Source organism: Argentina silus, assembly GCF_951799395.1.
Source record: "Argentina silus genome assembly, chromosome: X".
Lineage (NCBI taxonomy): Eukaryota > Metazoa > Chordata > Actinopteri > Argentiniformes > Argentinidae > Argentina > Argentina silus.
The window spans coordinates 35,867,028-35,891,919 of record NC_139653.1 but is presented as its reverse complement, the minus strand read 5'-3'; the positions used below and the strand labels follow the sequence as shown (position 1 = coordinate 35,891,919).

At 43.9% G+C, this 24,892-nt stretch overlaps 1 protein-coding gene across 1 annotated transcript in view; it reads right to left on the bottom strand.

The window, feature by feature from the left end:
* The window catches only part of fat3a (FAT atypical cadherin 3a), a gene marked incomplete at its 3' end in the record, with an annotated part of 148,917 nt that overhangs the window by 66,418 nt on the left and 57,607 nt on the right, over positions 1-24,892 (bottom strand). Inside the window, exon 3 of the mRNA XM_083695427.1 lies at positions 5,828-6,145. Within this exon, the coding sequence (XP_083551553.1) occupies positions 5,828-6,145 (318 nt within the window). The remainder of the gene's footprint in view (positions 1-5,827; positions 6,146-24,892) is intronic.

Genomic DNA, 24,892 nt, shown 5'->3' with positions numbered 1-24,892 from the left:
CAGAGGTGTGCCAAGAGGGAGAGGGAGAGGGAGAGAGAGAGTGTCAATGGATACCCTCTACAGACAACCCTCAACCCCTTAGAAAAAAACACTTTCTGCCCAGTACTTCAACCATTCCCCAACAGTCAATTCAACACCCGCACAATGTGATCCAATAGTCATACACACTATCTTCCTTTCCTTGCCTCGTTCCCTAACTGCTGACAATTGAAAATACTGGATGACTGCATATATAGAATGAGATGGACTAATTCTAACTATGGTGTGCACTGAGTACTATCCTGGTCTCTCACTTCACTTCATATCCATATTCATGAGAGAAAGGAGACACAGAGTGGACACAAGTAGCAACCTATAACTATTGAATCACAGCAAAACAAAAGGAAATCCATCAGAAGCTCATTATCATCTTCTGCACTGTGTGCATTAAAGCCTAGCAGGCCGTGCAGGGCTGCATGTGATTGGTGGGTCACCTTTTCCAGTGGGGTAGACCTGTCACATCATAAGCCTTGTTAAGGCAGACGCTAGCCATCTGGATGGGTTAAGGGTGTTTAATTAGTCACGTACGCTAATCAGGCTAGCCGCCGTGCGTGTCTCCACATGTAGCTGCCATGAAACGGCTGGCACAGGATAAATCTAAAACAACGGTAAAGCACCGCTGTGATGTTAAGGGAGGAAGTATTGTTCTTCATAGAAAACAAGTAATTTGTGTAGTATGTGTGACTGGCTGATGGAGAGAGGGAGAAAGGGAGAGAGTGAGCGATTGACAGTGACAGAGTGAGAGCTACAGAGAGGAGAGAGGGAGCGAGTGAGTGTAAAAAAGAGAGAGCAAATATGAAATAGAAAAGAGAGACTTTCTTGTTAATGAGGCTGACAGATGCCCATCATGCAGCTGTGTGTTTGTGTGTGGGTGTGTGTGTGTGTGTGTGTGTGGGTGTATTTGCAGAGTATGAGGAAGGGGAAAGAGGAAAGTGTGTTGATTACCATATAGATAGCTTTACTGAACCCAGAGAGATGAAAGGGGGAATTAAGGATCCCACTAACTGATTAACAGTTAGCCCTCAGGCTAGGACTGCACCTTGACCAAACTGTGACCACGTGGTGACCGCAGGGACCATAGAGGATGAAATAGGTCACTAGACTGCAGGGTGGAAAGGAGAAGAGAGACAAGGGGGGTTTAGGGGGTAAAGGTTGTGTAAACTCATTCTCTGATAGACCCCCAAGGAGATAGCTCAGTGCTGGAATGGAGCATTGGGGGTAATAAAAGGGATACACAAAGGGAGAGAGGAAAAATACAAAAAAGAAGGGGAGAAAAGACAGAAAACAATAAGGAGAGGGCACATATATATCAGAAAAAATATCAAAAATATTTATAGAGTAAACACACATCCACGTATTTATAGGCACTGCCTGTATGCTGTACACGCTATGCTCTTTCCCAATCTCTCAATCTCCACTGAGCAACAGGGCATCAATTCCGTCCCACTCAGAACACAATCTATGGATTCTTCTGGAAAAACGGCTGTTACACACTTAATTACCAGCATGATCATTTCTGAACTACTGATGCAGGGTTCATTTACCAGACATGTCAATATGAAAGCTGCCACACACACGCACACACACACACACACACACACACACACAAGCACACCAGCACACACCAGCACACACACGCACACGCACGCAAACTACCAAGACTCACAAATCATGTGACTTACCAGGAAGAGGAGGAGTGGATAAAGATAAACAGAGAAAGACAGTGCGAGAGTGAGCGAATTAATATTTGTCTTCATAACAAAAACAAACTGCATGAGTGTGCATGGTTTAGAAACAAATACAGTAGTAAAATAATAATTAAGAGTGTGTGTTCATGCATGTATTGTACCTAAACATGAAATGTTTATGGCTTAGTGTGTGTGTGCGTGTGTGTGTATGTGTGTGTGCGTATAAGCAGGGATAAGTTGAGCTATTCCACCTGCCTATGAGTGCACAGCCACATGGAGGCCCCAGCATAATGCTTCAAACACAATAAAGCTCCCAGTATCAAACATGTCAAGCCTGCAATCAAAGCCCCATGGCACTACTCACTAAACATCAATAGTGTTTGCACTCTCTCTTTCAAATCCTTCCCTACCTTGACTTCCCCAGCCACTCCCCTCTCCTCCACTACCTTTATTTCTCTGTCTACCTATATATCTCTCTCCCTCTCACTTTCTCTCTGAATGAGATGTTTCTGTTGGTGTTTAATTGGGACACCTTTTCCCCCTCTCACTGACAGACAGTGGGCCTGTGGTGAGTGGCTTGACATGACATGTTTCCCTTACGTCCTCAGTAGGTTGGGAAAGATGTCTGACACACTTGACAGACCCTGAGATTCCATGAAGGTAGAAATTACTCTGTCATTCAGAAACCAGGGACAACCACTGTAACACCACAGGTCTCAAGTTGAAAGGCACAGTGTAACCACTTCAAGTAAACCCAGATAAAACAGAGTTGTACTTTTCCAACCCAAGTTGTGCTGAGTTACCTATTGACTAACTGTCAAGGCCTATATCTCAGCAGAATTACCTCTGTCAAAGGAAGTATGGGCTAATGTTGGCAGGTTAAATATTGTATTGTACAGTGGCATTACTGTTCTCTCTCTATACCAAATCTCTCAGCTCTGTAATTTCTTTACATGGTTTCTCCTACCACACCTACGCAGATGACTCTCAACTTTTTCTCTCTTTCCCCCCTTCTGACTGACAGGTGGCAACACGTGTCTTGGCATGTCTTGCAGACATTTCTGCTTGGATGTCAGCCCACCACCTCAATCTCAACCTTGACAAGACTGAGCTGCTCTTCCTCCCAGGGAAAGCCTGCCCTCTCCAAGACTTCCTCCCATACAGCCAAGAAACTTGGGGTGATCCTTGACAACCACTTATCCTGTGTGGTGAACATCACAGCGACAGCACGCTCCTGTAGATTCTTCCTCTGCAACATCAGAAGGATATGTCCATTCCTCACCAGAGAAGCAGCACAACTTTTGGTCCAAACACTTCCCCGCCTTGACTACTGCAATGCACTCATGGCCGGACTCCCCGCCTCCTCCATCAGGCCTCTGCAGCTCATCCAGAAATCTGCCGCTCGTCTGGTGTTCAATCTCCTCAAATTCTCCCATGTCATGCTCCTCCTCCGCACCCTCCACTGGCTCCTGGTAGCAGCTCGCATCAAATTCAAGACCCTGGTGCTTGCCTACCGGGCAGCAAAGGGAACAGCCCCGCCCGTCTGCTAAATGCCATAAATGTAAATGTAAAAATGTAAAATACTGACATTGCTGGCACACTATGCACAGGCATTGAGCAGCATGGCATAATGGGCACACATTACATATCAGACTAGTGCTGTAAAGTGTCATCCTCAAGGAAGTGAAGGACTGCTGGAGAGCCTGTTGCTGGAGCTGAGACAAGTACAATTAATAAAAAAAAATCCTCATCAATTTCACCAGCACTCCTTTATGGGCCAATGGCTGGGGGAGTGTGGCTGGATATTCTGCCGCCTGATTACTTCCTATAAGCGTGTGAGTGGGTGTTGGTGTGACCGTGTGTGTGTCCTTTACTTTCTGGAATATGGAAGTATACCTCTAGCTTCAATCTCAGTCAGTCAGATTAGAATTAGATCAGATCTACTGTTTCAATACTATGGCATCCCACACTACCCATGCATTGCGGCATATACAACTATTGTGATAATATCAAGGTCACATCGACAAGTGGATGACAATGCTAAATTTAGCATAGTCATTGTGTGTATGGCATCACATTATCTTCTAGGATTTCATTATTTAACCATGAACAAAGGGGATTAGCAAAGTGCTATTTTAGCCCTGTGTATTGTGTTTCAAGATACAATACACTGTGCTATGGATTATGCTCCACATATAGCACTGTGTTAACTAACAATGTAGGGGAAAGGTCAATGATTAGTGCCCAGATTAAAGTTCAAATCAGTAGAATTTGATCTTCACAACACATATAGCTACGGTAACAACATTAGTGACAATGTGTGAGTGCAGCATCTTTGTTGGTTCCACACTGTAAATCTGTGAGAACGACTCCGGGAGGGTATGGATGAACTGCAGATTCTGTCATCAATGTTTCATAACAGAAAATCTAATATTCAACATGCATCACCTAGGGGGGAAGTGAGAGGACTGGAGATGATGAGAGAGGGAGGGTTGGAGAGAGAGAATTGTCAAATGAGATATATTGAAAGAGAGAGTAGCGAGGGAGTGTGTAAGAGATAGTCAGGGAAGAGGGAGGGAGAAAGGCAGACAGAAAATGGGAAATAAAAAGAGGGTTATAAAGATGGAGAGAGACAGATGAGAAGAAAACAAGGAGATAAAGATAGTGAGAGGGGAGAGGGAGTGAGATCATATGGCAAAGAGAGAAAAGCACAGATGCTGTAGAATCAGTGTAAAGTTATCGAGCTGTAAGCAGAGGAATCTTCCCTAAATTGAAAATAAATATAGCTGGCTCAAATTATCTCACAGCTGAGAGGCACAATGTGTGTGTCTCTCTCTCCCTCACCCCGTCTCCCCATCATCTCACTCCACTCCCCACTCTGTATCTTTTTAGCCTTTAAAAGCTGTACGTGTGTTTGTGTGTGTGCAAGACGGTATGTTAATGTGGAAAGTGAAAGTGTGTTGTGAAGATATAGAAAGTGTGTTGAGTGGGTGTGTGTGTGTGTGTGTGTGTGTATTCTCAGTGGAGGTTCCTGGTTCTAAGATGTGCTGTTGTCTCTCTCTCTCAGGCAGTGTTTTTCATCCTGTCAGTACTATATTTGGAGCTGCCTCTCAGCTATGCACATCTGATCATCTATCGCTCTGACAGGACACACAAACACACACACACACACACACACACACACACACACACACAGATCAGACAATGTGTGTGGGGACAGACAGATCTGTCAGGAACATCTAAAAATGAAGAGGATACAGAGAGACAAACTGCTCAGCAAATCAGCAATTACTATGGAACATCATGCTGACACACACACACACACACACACACACACACACACACACACATATACACATATACACATATACACACACACACACACACACACACACACAATCACCTCTTTACACATCATACCCAAAATCCAGCATGGAGGGCTTAAATAAGGCACTATTTAGCTGGTTCCAGATCCTCAGAGCTGCGTTGTGAATGTGGTGGTGGTAGTGGAGAGAACCGTAATTACAATGTATGAGACATAGAATGAACTCTCCCCATCACACAATCCAAACACGCCACCCCTGGCCTTTACTCTCTATGAACCCATGACCCCCATTTAGTCCAGAAACGAGGACAGATACTGTAGGAGGACATGGGAAAATCCTACTACTATTGTAAGTGTTCATGTTTAAATGTAGACTATGCTAAATCTCACAGGCACATACTGTACGCACAAACATATACTGGACCCTACGAACAAACAAAAAATAAAGACTACAATGTAAACACGCGAATACGCACGCACACACACTTCAAGGATACACCAGTCCCTAGCCAAGGGCAAGGCAGGCAGGCCCAGCCAACATCAGCAAGTCCCACTTAACCAGAGGAGACACAGAGACAGCCAGCCTTACTCAGCTCTGTCAGAGGGGGCCTCAACACCTATAACCGTCACACAAACATTCCAAGTACACTAACACACACACACACACACACACACACACACACACACACACACACACACACACACACACACACACACACACACACACACACACACACACACACACACACACACACACACACATTCCCCTACTCACCAGTCCTGGGGTTGATGGTGAAGAAGTTCTGTGGGTTGCCACTGGCAATGCGGTAGCTGAGCTTGTCAGCTCCTCCGGTGGCGTCAGGGTCCTGGGCCTGGATCTGGATGACAGACACATCCTTGGGCGAGTTCTCTGTCACTGTCGGGTGGTAGACAGGGTCAGAGGTCAGAGGGGCATTGTCATTGACATCCTCCACCTGGATGTAGATCTCGATGGTGGCAAACTGCGGTACCACGCCATGGTCAGTGGCGTACACCGTCAGCCAATAGGAGTCCTTGGTCTCGCGGTCCAGCGTGTCAGTGGTATATATGACTCCTTGACAGAGGAAAAACAAGGGAGAGGAAGGGAGAAGAGGGGGAGAGGAGAGAAGGGGAAAACACTGTTATTAGGATATTGGATTGTGCCAAGGAGTGAATGTCGAAGCATGTCCGATGTCCAATCTCAATATCCATCCTGACAACTTGATTAACTTATAGTGTCACGTGTCAATGCAAATAGGGCCTACAGTTATTTGGTCAAATGAACAAACAGCAATGTTCTATTAGTGAACCTGAAAATATCAACTTAGCCACTGCTCTGGTTAACCACTTTCAGCCACTCAAATTCACTTAGCCTCGCGTATTTTCAGTTTTTGACATATCGTCCAAAATCTCTCTAATGCATCAACCAAGACACACAATAGGAAATGCATTCTATCGTGTATAGGTCAGTATTTAATTTGGAGACAGATTTTTCACATCAATAAACAAACATCCATATTCAGGCCTTTGGTTAGACATAAGTGATGCAGACTTACTCAAAGAAGTGCCTCTCTCACATAAGAATCAATGGCACCAACACTGCTACACAACTTTAGCAACCAGCCCTGCGGTCTTCCATTACATCCTATGCATTAGCACAGACAGATGATATATTTATGCTAAAGGTTGTTTGCTGTAACAACAAATCTGTAGATTTCAGGGATTATAGAGATTGTAAGGCACAGCCAAACATGGTGGGAGCTATTAGTGTATACTATGTCTAGCATGAATGCGTAGGAGAGTTGAGGTGTGTGGTGAGGTATGCTAAGTGGGTGCCGGTCTACTGCTTTTAGAACAGGAAATGCACTAATGGGACACTGAAACACATGTACTGTAATCAAACACACACACACACACACATATATGATGCTTCATCATGAGATTTTTCATACCACTATCCGTTGTCCATAGGGACACAGAGTGAAGCAGAGAGAAAATGGGGGAGTACTTAAATCATTAACTCCACCTTTATCTCCCGTTGCAACCATTAACAAGCTGCAGGCCTCATTTACGCCCCTGTACACATGCAAACACACACACACACACAAGCACGCACGCACGCACGCACGCACACACACACACACACACACACACACACACACACACACACACACACACACACACACACACACACACACACACACACACACACACACACACACACACACACACACACACGCACACACACGCGCACACACACACGCACACACACACGCACACACACACACACGCACACACACACGCACACACACACACACACACACACACACACACACACACACACACACACAATGTCATTCTGCCATGGGACCACTGAATGCTCAAGGTTAGTTGTAATTAATTCAGTGTTTTGATGGTCCCCTTGCTCAATCCCCCCTCACCCCCCTCTCTCTGCAGTACAATTAACTGAGCATCATGAAAGAGTCCTGCTGTTAATAGCCAAAGTCACCGCTTAGACGCCTGCTTTTCAATTAGGGCCTGAAATTAACGACAAATGTCACTGGATTTTTAGACATTCACAGAGAACAGAGCAGAGAGAGGGAGACAGTGAGAGAAACTAATGGCAAAACTAAACCAACACCGAAACGAGAGCGTACAGTTTCCAGGCTGCTGCACCAAAAGCGAGACAAGATGCGCTGCCACAAACATTGACTTGATGACAAAAAAGGCTATATTTCATAAAGGGAAGCTATCTGAAAATAATTTTGGCTACTACTATTTCTGTGATTTTTGCAATTTTCCTAGTTTTAGGATGATTGAGATTATTTGTGAATTCATATTTGATATTATGTGCTTATTTCTCTGAATCAACACCTCTACAACGCTCTTGCTGCCGAGGAAAACAGACTCGAAGCGTACAACTATGTTGCTTCTTTCGCAGAAGTTCTGCTTATGCATGCTGTCTAGCACAATTCATAGATCAACGTTAGTTGTTAAATTGCAGCTCACGGTACAGAGACGTTACGCTTCCGCTTTTAATTGAGAATTAAAGTGCCATGCAATTAAATCTGGGATTAGAATGTTAATCCAGAGTGGATGGTCTTTCTGCTTCACCACAACCTCCGCATCTTAAAAACGCACGCACGCACGCACATACGCATGCATGCACAAGCAACGTTATTATACTCCACACTAGAATCTTAGCCTCACCTGTCAGATGGATAGAGAACATCATTACATTAGTGATCTCATATTAATTAAAGTCCAAATGATACCTATTATATGCACTTCATATTGCAGATCTTTCTGCATTATGAATATCAAGTGATTAAGCACAGAATGATCTAAGAGAAAATGTTATAACAGACTACAAATATGTTTTTGTACATGTATATTATATTTTGTACTAGCTTCCTGCCTCTGATCTGTATTATTATTATCATGATATTAAGTATCACGACAAAATGCACAGAACAATATAACACAGCATACAATATGTTTTTGCTTATGTACATTTTGTACTACACTGTAAGCTATGCAACATGATTGAACATGCATCTTTTGTTGATGTGGACATGGGCATATCATGGTACTATTGGGGCTGGGCAATATGGCCCACACATTATATACTGTGGGGGGGTAAAACAGTGGGTAGATACACTACTGTACCTGCTGCTCAGGTAGGCCACCTGCCCCCTCGTCATCTAAAAAAGCTTTCACAATATTCTGTGAATTTTAGATCCACTAAACACTTCCCTCGACAGCCAAAAACAAGATTAGAGAGAGGTTGGAGAGAAGCGGAAGGAGAGTCAGCGTCAAGAGGTCTTGTGTTGTGCTTTGAAGTCAAACTGCAAAACTATGGGGCTTATCAGTCCAATCGGTTTAGTAGATTTACTCAACAAATCTTTTCCACTGCCTGGGAAAATAGCAGTGAAAGGCTGAGAAATGCACATGTAGTGGCATGATCACCAAATATCACAGAGAGAGGGTGGTACAATGCTAGTAAAAAGGCAAAATGCCAAAGTCCAAGAGCCACTTTGGCTTCTTCAAGCACAACTGTCCAAAAAACACATCACTTTAACAGCACTCAGAAAGCGTTTGGTGCGTTCACTGGCTTTCTGCCCCACATAGAAAACAGGGCAAAGAGAGGGGAGGAAGGGGAGAACAGAGAGAGAGAAGGGAGGGAAGGAGAGATGAAGGAAGGCAGAGGAAGGAGAGGGGGACATAACGACATGTAAAGGCAGTTTCATTAGTCATCATCTCCCCACTTCCTGGTCTTTATAGGTCTGATGTGGGAGAGGGCTGGTCTCAAAGACCTGCTCCCCAGGCAGAGACCCATTCACAAAGACCCTGACAAAGCACCCCCCTAGTTACACCACACTCTCCCCTCTTGTACACCACGTTCTCCGCCTGGCTTTGTGGCCATGATCTCAGACTAGCACAGTGGTAGTCTGGGAACCTTCAGACCCTGGGAACCTCCATAGAGGACACAAAAATGTTAGCTCTAGTTCCAAGTCTAGGTTTAATCATATAAGGAAAATTCTCCCTACTTATAAGTAGGGAGAATACTAGAAAATGTTCCCTACTTATAACATGTGAGTACAAAATCAATTCTATACCATTTGTAGTATGACAATGTGTGTGTGATAGCCAATACTGTATGTTGTAAAGAGCATTTATTTTGGGTAGTCTGATGATTGTACCACTGAAACAGTGCATCTGTATCAGGGTTTCGTTAGCCGGTAATAGCCGGCTTTTGGCTGATAAAAAAAATAATGAAAAGCCAATAAATAAAATTGTTGCTGGCCAAATTGTCCGGGAGAATAAAAAAAGGAGACCCGAACCTGAACAGAACAGTCAGACCCAAACCCTAACAGATCAGTGAACAAACATACCCAAAACCTGACGGGTCCGGTTGGAGCCCTGAGCCGAATTATAAAAAAGATTTAGTAAGTATAGACGTACAGACTGACTGTAGTCAACATTTTGGGGAACATACTTTCTCTCTCTCATTATAACATGAGCTCCAATGAGGTAGTCAGCCGGTAGGCTAGTCATATTCATTTAAGAATAACTTTCTGCTTAGTCCTACCTCTACCTCTAAGATGGCCTCTTTGAAAGAGGCGCTTTGAACAAATATTTTGATAATGCTTTGAAAGATTGTGAAAAATGTGGTGATGTTCACCCTCCTGCATCTCCATCTCACATTACATTGCTCTCTCTCTCTCTGTCTTGCTATTTAATATACGCTACTGACAACTGTGTGCGCCGCTTACATGATCAGAGCTGTTAATTGGGTCCAGGCATGAAGATTTAACAGGCGGGTGGCGATGTTTGCTTTTCAATCAAACATGTCATGTTGGTATAAGAACATTGTTCAACTTTATGCAATTACAACTTTGCTGCTAATTTCTGTTTAGATGAATTACCATCATCTAAATGCAATTTTTGTCATTCTGAGCACCATGGGTGGACGCAACCAATGCATATGGATGTCCGGTAAATTTCTCAAATGTCCGGTATATTAAAATGTTGCCGGTCACCTTGTCTGGTGGCACACTTTCGGAAACCTGATTTGTATTCATACTATGCCTCCCTTTCTGCGGACTAACAGAAAAAACCTCCCTCCCTGGGACAAACAGACAAGAAGCAGAGAAGTGACAGAAAAACAAGAACAGTTGCCTAACTATACCTAGCCTAACACCATTTAGAATCCTATATTCAAACAATCTCTCTTTCTATCTTCACACAGAACACAAAAACACCCCCACAAAACTCTACAACAGAGGGAATAGGGTTGTAAGATTGGGCACAGGTGTGTGCAACTGGCCCCCTCATGTAGACTCATCTGGTCCTGTGATTAGGGTACCAGGATCCCCTCCCACACAACCCGCAGCCTCCCCTGTCTCAGTCAGTATCCTACTGTTATCCATCTCTGGAGCATCCAGGCTGCATATTAAATACCCTGGTGTGGCAGGTGGGGGGGTTGTACATCCGAGCACCCCCTATGATATGCAGCAGGGACAAAGGTCATGGTGAGAGAGAAAGGTCACACCACCAGGCCTCCTGAGAATAGGGGGAGTTGAGGAACAGCAACCATGGTGAAGTTTATTTTCAGTTTATTTAAGTACAGGCTGGTCACATGGATTACTTTTTACTCTACTCTCCCTTTATATGTATCATCTGAATTATATGAAAATGAGGGCAAGGACAGAGGGAAGGCTGTAGTGTCTTTTCACAAGTCCCCCTGGTGGTAGAGTTTAAACACTAATACTTTCCTGCAGTAAAAACAGGAAATGTTCTCAAATACAATCCTTCCTGCTGCTGGCAGAGCAGTGTTGAAGAAAGGACCTGCTAGGAGGCCCCAGAGCATTGGAGGAGGACATGATTTGTCTCTTCAAGGTAATTCAGCACATCAAAGAGAACGATATTATTTTTTACTGGTTATAGGGTCTCTGGAAGAGGCAGCAGAATATGCAAAATGTGTGTGTGTGTGTGTGTGTGTGTGCGCACGTGTGCGTGTGTGTGTGTTTGTGTGTGTTAGTACATGTGCACACTTACAAGAGAGAGACAAATAAGACAAATAATAAAGAGAGCGATGGTGCTCAGTAATGCCACTTTGTGCCTGCGACAGCGGGCCAATGAGAGGACTATGAGGAGCGTTAAGTAAAAAATGACAGCGTTCAGGTGCCACCGGGCTATTTTTCCCTGTTAGGCAGGACGAAAGAGTGACAGATTAAACCCTTCTCTCTATGCCACAGTCAGCTTTTTATCTCCACCACCTCATTCATTATTCAGAGAGAGGAAAGGAGGATGAGATAGAGAGAAAGCGAGGGCAAAAAGACAGACAGAGACAGAGATGGGAGAAGCAGCAGCATTGAAGTTCAGACTTCAATGAATCAGTGAATGTTCTGCATAGGAGCTACATTTTAGCGCCGGTGCTAAATGGTAACACTGGTGTAAATACATGCAAGTTTATCAATAAATTAAGTGTTTTTTTCTAACCACAGGATTTAGTACTAATGAGTAAAAGGCTAAGGGATTACATTGAGTGGGAGTGGTGGAAGTATAAGGGGTCATGATGTTAGGGCAGCAATGTTGAGTTCTGAAGAGGCTATTAACGACAATGAAACACTATCAGTTTCTTATTAATCCAGCCTGTGGAAGGGTTATTACGGGGTCCAGCTGTAGTCCTTGAGCTATGAGCAGGGAGGATTAGCAGCACCTGAGACCTGACACCCTGCAGGTAGAAGCCCAGCAGGAGTTACCCTTTAAACCCCGCTCTCTCATTAGCGCTCTCTCTCATGCTAGCATGCTAGTGATAAGGCACTGCAAAACTGGCATAATGTAAAACTGGGACACATGTATGCCTATTAAATTAAGCTAACAGCCAGCAAGTGTGCTCAGGCAGGGTGGGGCTTTGAAAAGATAAACTACAAACAAGCTATAAATGATTCTGCAAAGTGAGGAGCCAATCTAAAAGACCACAGGGGCTGGCATATGTACTTTGTGATGTGCTAGCTCTGCCAGACCCATTCTAGCGTGTGTGTGCTAGGGAAGTGTGAAGCTAAGCTAAATGAGGAAGTGCTGTCTCACACAGTATTTTCTCACTGTGCACTGAGACAAGAGTTGGCTGTGAATCCATCCAATTACCACCGGAACAAGCACTGCCGAGAGCCAAACTCAGTTAGGATCTTAGCACGCACGCACACAAAGGTTTTATATACTACCATGAGAGCAGTGGTGTAAAGTACCAACTTATAAATACTTTGTTACTGTACTTAAGTAGGTTTGTTCGGTATCTGTACTTTACTTCAGTATTTATAAATCTGGCAACTTTTATTTGTATTTTTTCCACTACATTTTCAATAGAAAATGTGTACTTTCACTGCAATGCATTTTTCACTCACTGACACCGTCATTACTCGATACATCTGAATTAAATCTGTCCAATCATGACAAAGATTGGATCTACGGTTTGATATGGGTATTGATTATACAAACACTGATTTTACTTCTCTCATTGTAACAAGATTGTGTGCGGCCAACAGTTGAATTCATAAATTGGACATGAATATAAGACACGATATGACTATTTAAATTGTAGCTCTCATCTGCAAAATGACCAGTTTTCATACAGTAAGTGAGAGCTTACAAGGTTCTTACTGCCGTCGCAATGGTGAGCTAACTCAATGCCGCTGCTGAAGTACTGCCAAATGCCAGCACAAGGTGGTGACAAGAGCTGTGAAGGATGTTTGAAAAGATATTTCCCATGAATTACAGGAAGATGAAGAGATAATATCAGATTATTTTTTAACAGGGACCAACTGGTGTTTTTTTCAAATATAATTATCTACTCTCTTACTGTTTGTTGTAGTCATCACACAATTGATCTACCTAAGCTCATATGGGCAACAAGGAGAATCAGGGGAAATGTTTTAGCGGTATTTTGACATGAATAATCGTGAGTCGGCTTTGATAATGCACCTATGGATTAGAGACAGACAGACAGACAGACAGACAGACAGACAGACAGACAGACAGATAGATAGATACTTTATTGATCCCCAAGGGGAAATTAAGGCGTTACAGCAACTCACATCACAAACAACAACAGCAAAATAAAGTGACAATAGAATAAAAGAATCTAAATAAAATAGACATCTGAAACATTATATACAGGAAGAACAGTCCAGTATGATTTAACATCCCCCAGCCTGACTCTGATCACCCCGATCGAGCCAGCTGGAGGAGGAGTTGAAGAGCCTTACTGGGGCAGGCAGAACATATCTCCTATAGCGCTCCTTAGTGCAACGTGGTTGTAATAATCTGTTGCTAAAGGAGCTTCTCTACTCCGCCACAGTGACATGTAGAGGATGGGATGGATTGTCCATAATGGCCAGGAGTTTGGTCCTCATCCTCCTATTGACCACCTCCTCCACAGTGTCCAGTGTGACACGGAGGACAGAACCAGCTTTCCTAATAAGCTTGTTCAGCCTCTTGGTGTCACCTTCTTTGATGCTGCCCCCCCAGCATACCACCGTGTACAGCAGCATACTGCACTGGCCACCACTGACTGGTAAAACATGTTCAGCAGAGTCCTGCACACACCAAAGGACTTGAGCCTCCTCAGGAAATAAAGCTGGCTCTGGCCCCTCAGTCCAGTCCAATTTATTGTCCAGGTGCACCCCCAGGTACTTATAGCTCTGGCCCACTTCCATGTCCTCTCCCTGGATGGAAACAGGAGACAGGGGGACCCTAGTCTTCCTAAAGTCCACCACCATCTCCTTTGTCTTGCTGATATTGATTAGCAGGTGGTTCCACTCACACCACTCAACAAAACTGTCCTCCAGTCCTCTGTACTCGGTCTCCTGGCCTCCACTGATACCTCCCACAATAGCAGAAATGTCTAAGAACTTCTGCAGATGGCAAGTACCTATGTTGTGCCTGAAGTCGGAGGTATAAAGGGTGAAGAAGAACTGTTCCCTGGGAGGCGCCAGTGCTGTACACCACCCAGTCCAACACACATTCCTGCAGCTGTACAAACTGTGGCCTGTTGGTCCACCTGCATCCTCAGCTGCTTATCCACAAACAGTAAGGGCTGTATGGTGTTAAATGCACTGGAGAAGTCAAAGAACATGACCCTCACAGTGCTGCTAGCCTTCTCTAAATGGGAGTGAGCTCTGTGTAGCAGGTAGATGATGGCATCATCCATACCAATGTCTGCCTGGTAGGCAAACTGCAGGGGGTCCAAGGAAGTCTTCACCAGGGGCCTCATGTGTGCTAGCACCAGTCTTTCCATGGTCTTCACGATGTGGGATGTCAAGGCTACTAGTTTATAGTTATTCAGAACATTGGGGTTCCTTTTCTTTGGTACCGGTACCAGGCAAGATGTTTTCCACATTGATGGGACCTTTTTCCAGACTCACAGGAGGCTCAGGTTAAAGAGGTACTAGAGTACTCCACACAGCTGGTCCGCGCAGACTTTGAGCACCCTCGGGGTCACACCATCAGGGCCTGCAGCCTTCATGGTGCAGAGTTTCCCCAGCACTCTCTTCACCTGAGCCGTACTGATGAAGACACTGAAGTGGGGGTTGGTGGGGGGGTCATTGGCTGTGGCAGTGGTGTCGGGGGGCAGAAAAATGGGGGGGCGCTGAAGAGTTATGATGTGAGTAAATGGTGGGGCTGGAGAGGAGGGGAATGGAGGAGAGGTGTGAATGGAGTCAGCGGGGCTGGAGAGGGAGAGGGAAGGGAGAGGATACTGGATGGGACAAAGGGGTAGATTAAATGGGTATATTAAAGAATAAAGTTAGGTTTTAGGAAAGTTAGGAACTAATATCATTATCTACTCTCATACCATTTGTTGTCGTCATCACGCAAAACTATGTACAATTGAGATTCACTAATCACACCCTGGCACACTGTTAACAAATAGGTGGGGGGAGGTGAAGCGGGAATTAAATGTCTAGAAAAAAAAGAACGTTTTGCACACTGCACTCTCTGTCACAGCCAGTCCTAGAGCCTAGGCTACTTTTCTATTCAGTCTCAATTCCATTGAAACACAAAATCCTTACTCCTGTATCGTATGAAAATTACAAACTTTATTCTCCCCAGACTTACCAGAAACACCTGTCAAGCCAATTGTCCTATTACTTTTGGACTATGCATAAAAAGTGTTGTAATTTCTGAATGGTGAAATGTACACAAATACAATTTAAAAAAAGCTGAGAATCTCTATGTTAAACTCATTGTAATTGTTTGATTTAAAATACAAACTTTTGGAATGTAGAGCCAAAAGAAGAAAATATTCTTCACTGTCTCATTACTTACGCAGGGCACTGTACCTCAAATAAAATGTGTGAAAAATTCAAGTTCTCTCACTATTGATGAGGCAGTAGCACCACACTACCGTCACTCAACCATGAACCTTTTAAACTCTCACCTGCTGCACATACAACAATACCTGCAAAATAGCACTATAGTTATAGGAACAATAACAACGCACCCTTTGGGTTAGAGAATAAAGCAAGGAATTTTCATAAAGACAGGAGTCAGGTTTAAGGATGGAGTGGTATTGGGACAGGACAGGAAAATAGGCTACTAACCAGGACAGAAAATAATTTCCTTCCCATGCCATCCTCTCTGAGTAGACTTCATGGCTATGGTGTGACAGAGACAGGTAGGCTTAGCGTATTGTGCATAGGCCTATAAAATGTATGACTAAATGAATCGCAATGGCAGCTCAAAGAGGCACACAAGGTAACCTGCCTTAATGACTACAGTCCTGTTGCACTCACATCAGTCATCATGAAGTGCTTTGAGAAGCTGGTTAAGTCCCACATCAACTCCTCATTACCTGCCAGACTGGACCCATTTCAGTTTGCATATCGCCCCTAATAAATCCATTGTTTTTAATGTCCCATGCACAACCTCACAAGGTCAATTTCCTGTATGTGCAAATAAAAGAATTCTGATTCTAATTCTGAGACAACGTCATTGCTTTTGCCCTGCACACCGCCCTATCCACCTGGACAAGAAGGACACCTACATGAGAATGCTGTTCATTGACTACAGCTCAGCATTCAACACCATAGTCCCCTCCAAGCTCGTCACTAAGCTCAGGGAGGTCTCAACACCTCCCTATGTAACTGGATCCTGGACTTTCTGACAGGTAGACCCCAGGTGGTGAAGTTAGGCAGCATCAATAGCTCCCAGCCATTCAGGACATTTACATCAAGAGGTGCAAGAGGAAGACCAGGAAGATCATCAGGGACAGCTGCCACGCCCTGTTCTCTCTCCTTCCATCCTCCTTCTCCTTCCGGGAAGCGGTACCGGTGCATCCAGACCCGCACCAGCAGGTTCCGGAGCAGTTTCTACCCGCAGGACATAAGACTCCTCAACTGACCTCTCCCCCCTCCCTCCCCCATTGCCATTGTTTTGCTAGTATTATTATTTCCTCATTTTGTTATTATTATATCATTGCATAGCAAATTGATTTTGATATTGTTTGATTGTTGTGTTTTTGAGGAGTTGCTTACCCTAAAGCATTTCATTACATGGTATCCTGTATTGTGTAAATGACCATTCAAATTTAATTTAATTTAATTTGATTAGTGTATATAGGCTAGTGTATATAGGCTAGTGTATATAGGCTAGTGTATATAGGCTAGTGTATATAGGCTTAGGGCTATCGTCTGTTTATTTGGTGATGAGGTGGTTTTAAGGTGAGCTATGCTAATAAAACATATTAGAACGTTTATAATTCAGAAACAAAATATCGTAGAAAATTGGAAAATACTTTGATATGAATAATATGATATTTAGGCCATATTTAGGCATATATTGCCCAACCTTAACTTAATTTGAGCACTTTGACTTTTACCCCACTGCATGAGAGGAAAAAAATAGTCTAAAAATGAGTAGGCCTATATCTGCCCATGTAATGGAGAAAAGCCAATTACATTATGATTATCTGTACTATGATGATATTATTGCACATTAAACTGATACAATATTGCTTGATTTATTTATCACATTGCCTTGACTGTGTACAGTATGAGTGAGGAAAATGTTTTCATGAGGAAAAATCTTTGTGGGTCATGTAAGAGTGCAGACATTTTCATCTCTACATCAGTTTGTGGAACAAGGGAGCACAAGAGAGGGAGAGAGCAGGGGAGGAGGGGTGACTAATGTCACAACCCTGTTGTTTTCCAAGACGTGACATCACCTCATAATCTCCTTATCGCCAATGTTCGCTCCTGAGGCACAGATAAAGGACAGACAGAAGCAGAACAGGAGAGAGAGAGAGAGAGAGGTTGGGCCACAGAATGCTGTGAGTTGGAACCAGACATTTTTTAACCATTATGACCAGTCATGCTGTGTTCCTGGAATGGTCAAGGCAGTCCTGACCATCAACAGCCAGGTTACACTGCAATTCCCATAACTGTCACATAAGTTGTCACTACAGTCAGCAACTGTGTAATGTGACTCAGGTCCTCAAACACAGAGGTCAGGGGGAAAGCATATCACTAAAAACCCTTCCTACTTAATCCCTCCATCCTCTCACCAGTCCTCTAGTCTAACCCAGTCCTTCATGTCACCCCAGGACAGCCAGTCAGTGATAAAAGGATTTTCCTGACACGATGCACACAACACACAACTCTAACCTTAATGCGGTATGATAACTGTACACTGCATGCTTTCACAATTAAGATTTCCCCACCCACCACCCAAACACACCCAAACACACACAAACGCATACACACATAAACACACACCCTCCTCGCTCTCTCTCTCTCTCTCTTTTAAGCTTATCCTTCTCTTCTTCTTCATCTGAGGGGCACTCATTTACTGCAGATGACAGGGGGGAAGGTTGGGCTGGGAGCGCCGGAGCGTGGCTGAGGAAGCAGCACAGAACCACTGGACTGTAGCTGTAATTCATTTAGGGCCTCTTTTTCCGAGCTGTACTCTGAAGAGTAACGGTTAATCTAACGTGAGGGGACACAGATGACAGCGACTACAGTTCCCACCTCACCACCAGAGCAGAAAAATCAGCACTTGGCGTGTTTCTAATAATACCTTGGAGTGCTGGGAGTGTGTGTTGGGATTTAGTGATTGTGTTGGTTAGTTTGTAAGGACTTTGTGACTGTGCATTACAAAAGCTGGCATATTATATATATATATGATATATAGCCTACAGCCCGGGATATGTGTTTCAATGCTTGGTATTTTCATAGTGCAGCTGAATAAGAGCAACAGTGGTCCTTTGTAGCGAGTAAAAAGACATTAACATTAAGAGGTAAAAACACTGTAGAGGAGGGGCAGGATGAGTTCAGCAGGGTCCGGTGCAGCTTTGCCCTCAGAGCAAGGTGGAGAACAATCATTTAAGGTTCTAGAGGATTTATAAGGCCTTGAACTAAAGAGGTCTATCTCAAGCGTTTGAATTTAAATTAATGTCAGACTGGAAAATATTATTTTGGGGTTGAAAAATAACTAAATTAGAAAGAAAACATTTACAAATGACTGGAACTTTTTTCCCTCTAAATTTTCATTTGTATTCTTTAAATTGTAAATGTGTAAATTGTATAATTAGTATTTTCAAGATTTATGTGATTCCACATTGGACACATTTACATTTCACCTTCAATTGCTTATGTTGCTTGAGAAAACTGCTACTGTTTTGAAATGAAACATCGATGTTAATTTGAGTAAATGATTGATAAAAATGTTGTGGCCCTCCGACCGACTGCAGTTGCCAGAACATGTTAAAATTGCAGATTCTAATAATAATAAGGTGTGTATGTGTGTGTGTATGTATGTGTGCATGTGCATGCCTTTGTGTGTGTTACTGTGTGTCATACTATACTGCACCAAACTATTGCAATTGACTATCAAGCCATTGATTTCCATGAAGGCTCTCCTCTTCTGTACACCAGTGTGTCACCATTACACACATGATTTATGATGTGTTGATGTAGTATTTCTGCTACTGGCTAAAGGGAGGGGGGCTTAAAGAGCTTGTCAAATAACATGTTTATTGTCAAATCCAATAAAGAACAAGAAAAACATGGCCACAGTAAAACGCCACAGCATTTAGAGACACCACTCATAAAGTGGTATGTCCTAGGTGGGACATACTGTGCACAAAGAGGTATTCATTCATTGATTGTTTCATACTGGTATTAATATATGTGAGACTGTCCCAAGGCTAAATCCCTGTCTCTGGATGACATCTTCAAACTCCCCTCCATTGACAGAGTATCGGTGGAGTGAGAGAGAGAGAGAGAAAACAGTGAGAAGGAGGGGAGAAAGAGAGGACAAATGGCTGGCAGGCACAAGTCTGGCCATAGATTTACGATTCTCTCATTCTGCACGCTCGCCATGTGCCTTAACATAATCTCTCCCCCTCTCTGTCTCACACACGCGCGCACGCACGCGCACGCATGCACACACACACACACACACCCTGCAGCAGAATAGTACATCTCTCTTTTATCCCCGCCCTTCTCTCTCATTTTGTCTCTCCCTCGATGCTGTCTCTATGTCTCTGTCTGTCCCCTCCCCCTCTACTCCCTCATGGTAAGCGTGGATAGAAGTGTCCTCTAACACACCTCTCCTTATCTCTCTCGCTGCCTCTCAGAGCATCTTCTCTTTCTCTCCAATTCAACACTCATTAATAGCATGACAATGTTAAATACAGTGTTGCCAAAGCAATTAACACGTATTACAATAATCAAGGTAATAACATGTCATATGAATGCTACACAATGACAATGAAATAATTACCAACCCTCTCCTTCCCTAACACCATACCACCCCTCCCATCATTCACTCCCTATCTCTCTAATTCCCCTTCGACCTCATCCATCCACCTGTACCTACCTCTCTCTTTCTTTTCTCATCCCTCACTCCCTACCTCCCTCCCTCCCTCCCTCCCTCATGTTTGTGCCAGGCTCTAAATCTAATCTAGGTGATTGCTGATCGGTGCTCAGCTGTGGTGGCTTTCGCTGCCATTTCGGCGTTGATGTTAATTGCCCATCGCCACAGAGACAGGACGGGGGGTGGAGATAATGGAATTAGTCAGGAATTAGTCAGGAATCATCTCAGAAAACCTGTTTTATGATCCTGATTATCCACAGGCTCAGTCCCAGCTTTGTGTCTTCACCTTGCCTGTTAGCCCAAATTAACCTCTGGGACCTGAGGGTTCCTTGGAAAAATAACCCGGAAAATGCTAAAATTCCTGTACTCGTTCCAAGAGGCATACAGGTGATTTGGATGCAGGGGCCAGTGTATGCCAGTGTATGACAATGGTAATAATGGTAACAATGGATATTATGTGTGAGGCTGTGTTTGTATAAATGCACAGCTGGATCCTGATTTGCCAAGGTTCCCATGAACTGCTATTGGACAGAGACAGGACAGGGGGAGGGGGCCTACTTCTGGATGGATGGATGGAGGGAGTGTGTGTGTGTGTGTGTGTGTGTGTGTGTGTGTGTGTGTGTGTGTGCGTCTGTGCGTCTCTCATAATCCCATTGCGGGTTTGTTAGGCCTTTTCTTTCTCCACCGGTTATGGAAGCGGACCCCGTGCCGTCTTCTCTGTTCAGCTGTCAATCATCTCAGAAGGGGGCATCGGCATCCCCCTTCATATTTCTGTCATAAAACTGAATACAGACCGGCTCATTTCATATAGGGGATACTGGGAGGGGGCTACTCCATTGCACACAGAGCCGGGGGGGAACAAGCCATTCTATTTCACACCAAAGAAATAGAATGAAGGAAAGGAGAGAGAGAGAAACTTCTAGAAACCCGACACACAATATGAGGGCAGTGGGAGCATGGACTAGAGCCAAGAGAACAGCAACCACCGCTAGATATGGAACTGAGAGGCTGTGACGGAGGGTTATGTAGCAGAGTGGTTTAGCCATTAGTGGTGACACACAAACCACTCAGAGTCTGGAGGAAACGAGAGAGAGAGAGAGAGGGAGGGAGGGAGAGAGAGAGAGAGAGAGAGAGAGAGAGAGAGAGAGAGAGCAATATCCAGACAGAAAGTAATGAAAGAGAGAAAGGAAGATGGAGAGATAAAAAGAGGATTCTCTCCAAGACTGTCCACTGGCAGACAGTAGCTCTGTCAAACAATGGGACTCACAGAAAGCCAATAGAACACACATTAACTCAGCCAGAGGAGGCCAAAAGCAAACAGACCAGCCACAGAGAGGGAGAGAGAGAGGAGAGCAGGGACATTGACCAACGGAGAAGATGAGGAAGGGGGAGGGTGTGTGTGTGTGTGTGTGTGTGTGTGTGTGTGTTGAGCACACATAGCAGGAGCGGGACATCAAACAGACGTTCAGAGGACGACACAGACTCGCTTCAGTGGGGCAACATTCCTCCATAGGTATCCTAGCAACCCAAACAAAGGGTATGGGGTAGGGGTTTCCAGTAAGACCAACGGAACTCTTGTTCTGTTCTAGTCCACCTCTCTCTCTTCTCCAACAGAAACATAGGCTTAACTATGTACGCAGCGCCCTCTCTCTCTCTCTCTCTCTCTCTCTCTCTCTCTCTCTCTCTCTCTCTCTCGTGTGTGTGTGTGTGTGTTGAATCGGTCTGGTCAGACAGTGCCTGACATCATGTTGGTCTGAGGGAGGGTAAATGATAGTGTTCCCTTGGCGACCGACGGGAGCCTGTTATTATTGTGTGGTGGTCAGGTCACTGGCCTGAATGTTGAGCAAAAACAACACACACGCATACTGTGTGTTTGTGTGTATGTGTGTCTGAATATGTCTTTTATTGGGAATGCGTATCTGACTGAGTGTAGTTGAAAGCGCATGTGCGTGTGTTACTGTTGTAAAAAACAACAGCCCAAAGCGAGCAGCCAGAGTGAGCTGCCACATCCCAGCTCAGCACCACAAATTCCAGTCCCTGTTCTGAACGGGACAGCCTGAACCCACCACACACACGTCTTCATGTTTATCTTACCTTGGTTTAACCAGGAACAGCAATCTATGACTTTAAGAACCTCATTTCCAAAGAAGAATGCTGTTATTTTGAGCTATCTGACGTTTAACACTAGGAAAAAGAGAGACATAACAGACAAGAGAGAGAGAGAACGAGAGAATGTATGGCAGAGATAGAGATAGAAAGAAAGAGATAGAGTGTGTGTGAGAGAGAGAGACACACACACACACAAAGAGACAGAGAGAGAGAGCACATAGAGAATTGAGAATAAAGTGAGGGGAAGACAAGGTCCCTGTGTGTGTCCAACACAGTGTAATTAACCTACCATCTGTGAGCTGCTGTTGAGACTACAGCACATGAGCAGAGGATGATGAGTTCAACAGCGCTCTCTCAACTGTTGACGGTTGCCTGAGACAGAACAGGGCTTTCACAACTTTAAGTGTGTGTGTGTGTGTGTGTGTGTGTGTGTGTGTGTGTGTGTGTGTGTGTGTGTGTGTGTGTGTGTGTGAGTGTGTGAGGGAGTGCACACACATGTGAGTAAGAAACATAATACAGGACCATGTTTGTAATGTCTACAGTCTCATGGCTGTGAGCTTGTCGGTACAGTGTTGGACTGAATGACAAGTAGAGCAGGTAGATTTGTTAGCCTGAGAACAACAGCAAGAGAGAGGTACAATGATAGGAACAGTGAAGAGTGTACAGGGGAAAGAGGGAGGGAGAGGGAGACACAACAGTGAGTATAGCAGGAGAGAGAAAGAGATAGTGAGAGAGACAAAAAGAGAAGCAGAAAGAGATAGTGAGAGAAAGAGCGAGAAAAAGAGAGAGAGAGAATTAAGAAGAGGGATACTAACAGGAGAGAAATGCAGCATTGTCCTTCATTTGATCCCCATGCTTAAGAGCTCAGACGAGAAACTGAATGTTCATCCACCTGCTGTGTGTGTGTGTGTGTGTGTGTGTGTGTGTGTGTGTGTGTGTGTGTGTGTTGCCTCCATCTCTGCCTGTAACTGTCCATGAGTGAGATTTACAACCCACTTCAACAAGCTACACATGCACTTTTAAGCTTAGCCACTCCAAAGGGTCCAACTGAGGACACTGCCAACATGGGCACAAGGACACAACCCTCACAAACAAAAAAACAAATAAAAAAAATCAATCCATTTCAACCACTTAAGTGCCCATTCACAGACCAAAGCCTCATCTGATAAACTCCTTAGTCGAATAGGCCACAGACACTCTGAAAGTCACAAGCTCTTTAGATTTTTAGTCTACTATTTTAAGTCTGAACATGCATAATTACTTTCTGTTCAGGTGGTGGCCATTTTGCCAGTGCCACAGGCCAGGGAAGAAGGTATTAAGAGCATCTTCCTGGGAATGAAGCAGTTTATAAGGACTAAAATCCTTCTCTCTAAGGTGAGATAAAAGAAAGGACCCATAAATGACTTCATAAGATGGCTGGAAGATCTCCTGTAAGAGTAGACTTGGAAGTCTGAATGTTTCTATATGAGAACAAATAAGAAGCATTATGATGTTGCCACATCACAGAAGTAAGATAGAACACAAGGAGAGATGTGGAAGGTATGTTATATCTGTTTTCTCCTTCGATACCATTAGAAGTTTTTAGATTAGATTAGATAAATTTGTAAGATCAGAAATGTTATTTTCCAGAGAGATTTTTTGTTCTTCAAAAGTTCATATCAAAGATAAGTTCTAGCGTTTCTGTTTGTTTGTTTCTGTTTGTTTGGATGTTTCTGGTTTTATTTACACGCATGCACGCACGCACGCACACACACAGAAGAGGGCTTTCTGACACTGTTTCTTTTTCCGTCCATTCTCTATCCCCTCATCTCATGACATGAAAAATGGTTTTGCATTAGAACAAACCAATTAAGGCACTAACGAGGTGTCAGAGGCATCGTGGAACTCTGTGCTTTGGGCTCTCCCATCATCACCCAGTGTTAGACAGCGTGAACGGGGAGTGTCGTGTTGAGGAGTACTGAAGACAGACTTGTTACTTGAAGTGGGAAACTAAACGACACTTGGAGTGGCAGCCATGTGTATGCATGCGTTAGTGTAATGACGGATACAAGCTTAACTTATGACTATATGAAAACTCTTGAGTTAAAAACATCTATATACTGTACAGGCACTGTGTAACAATCTAGAATTGTGGGTCCTTCGTACTCTCAAAGTTCTCTTTTTGCCGAAACATTGAACACTTGCTCGCTTTCTGTTTTTCTTATTTTATGTTCAAATCAACCAAAAGTTATTCTGGATGGGCTCTTTCATGAAGTTTTTGCTCTAAATTGAGGACCAGCACTACTGTAAGTAACATTAAGAGAAGTCTAAGATATATTTGTTCGGACAATGTGTG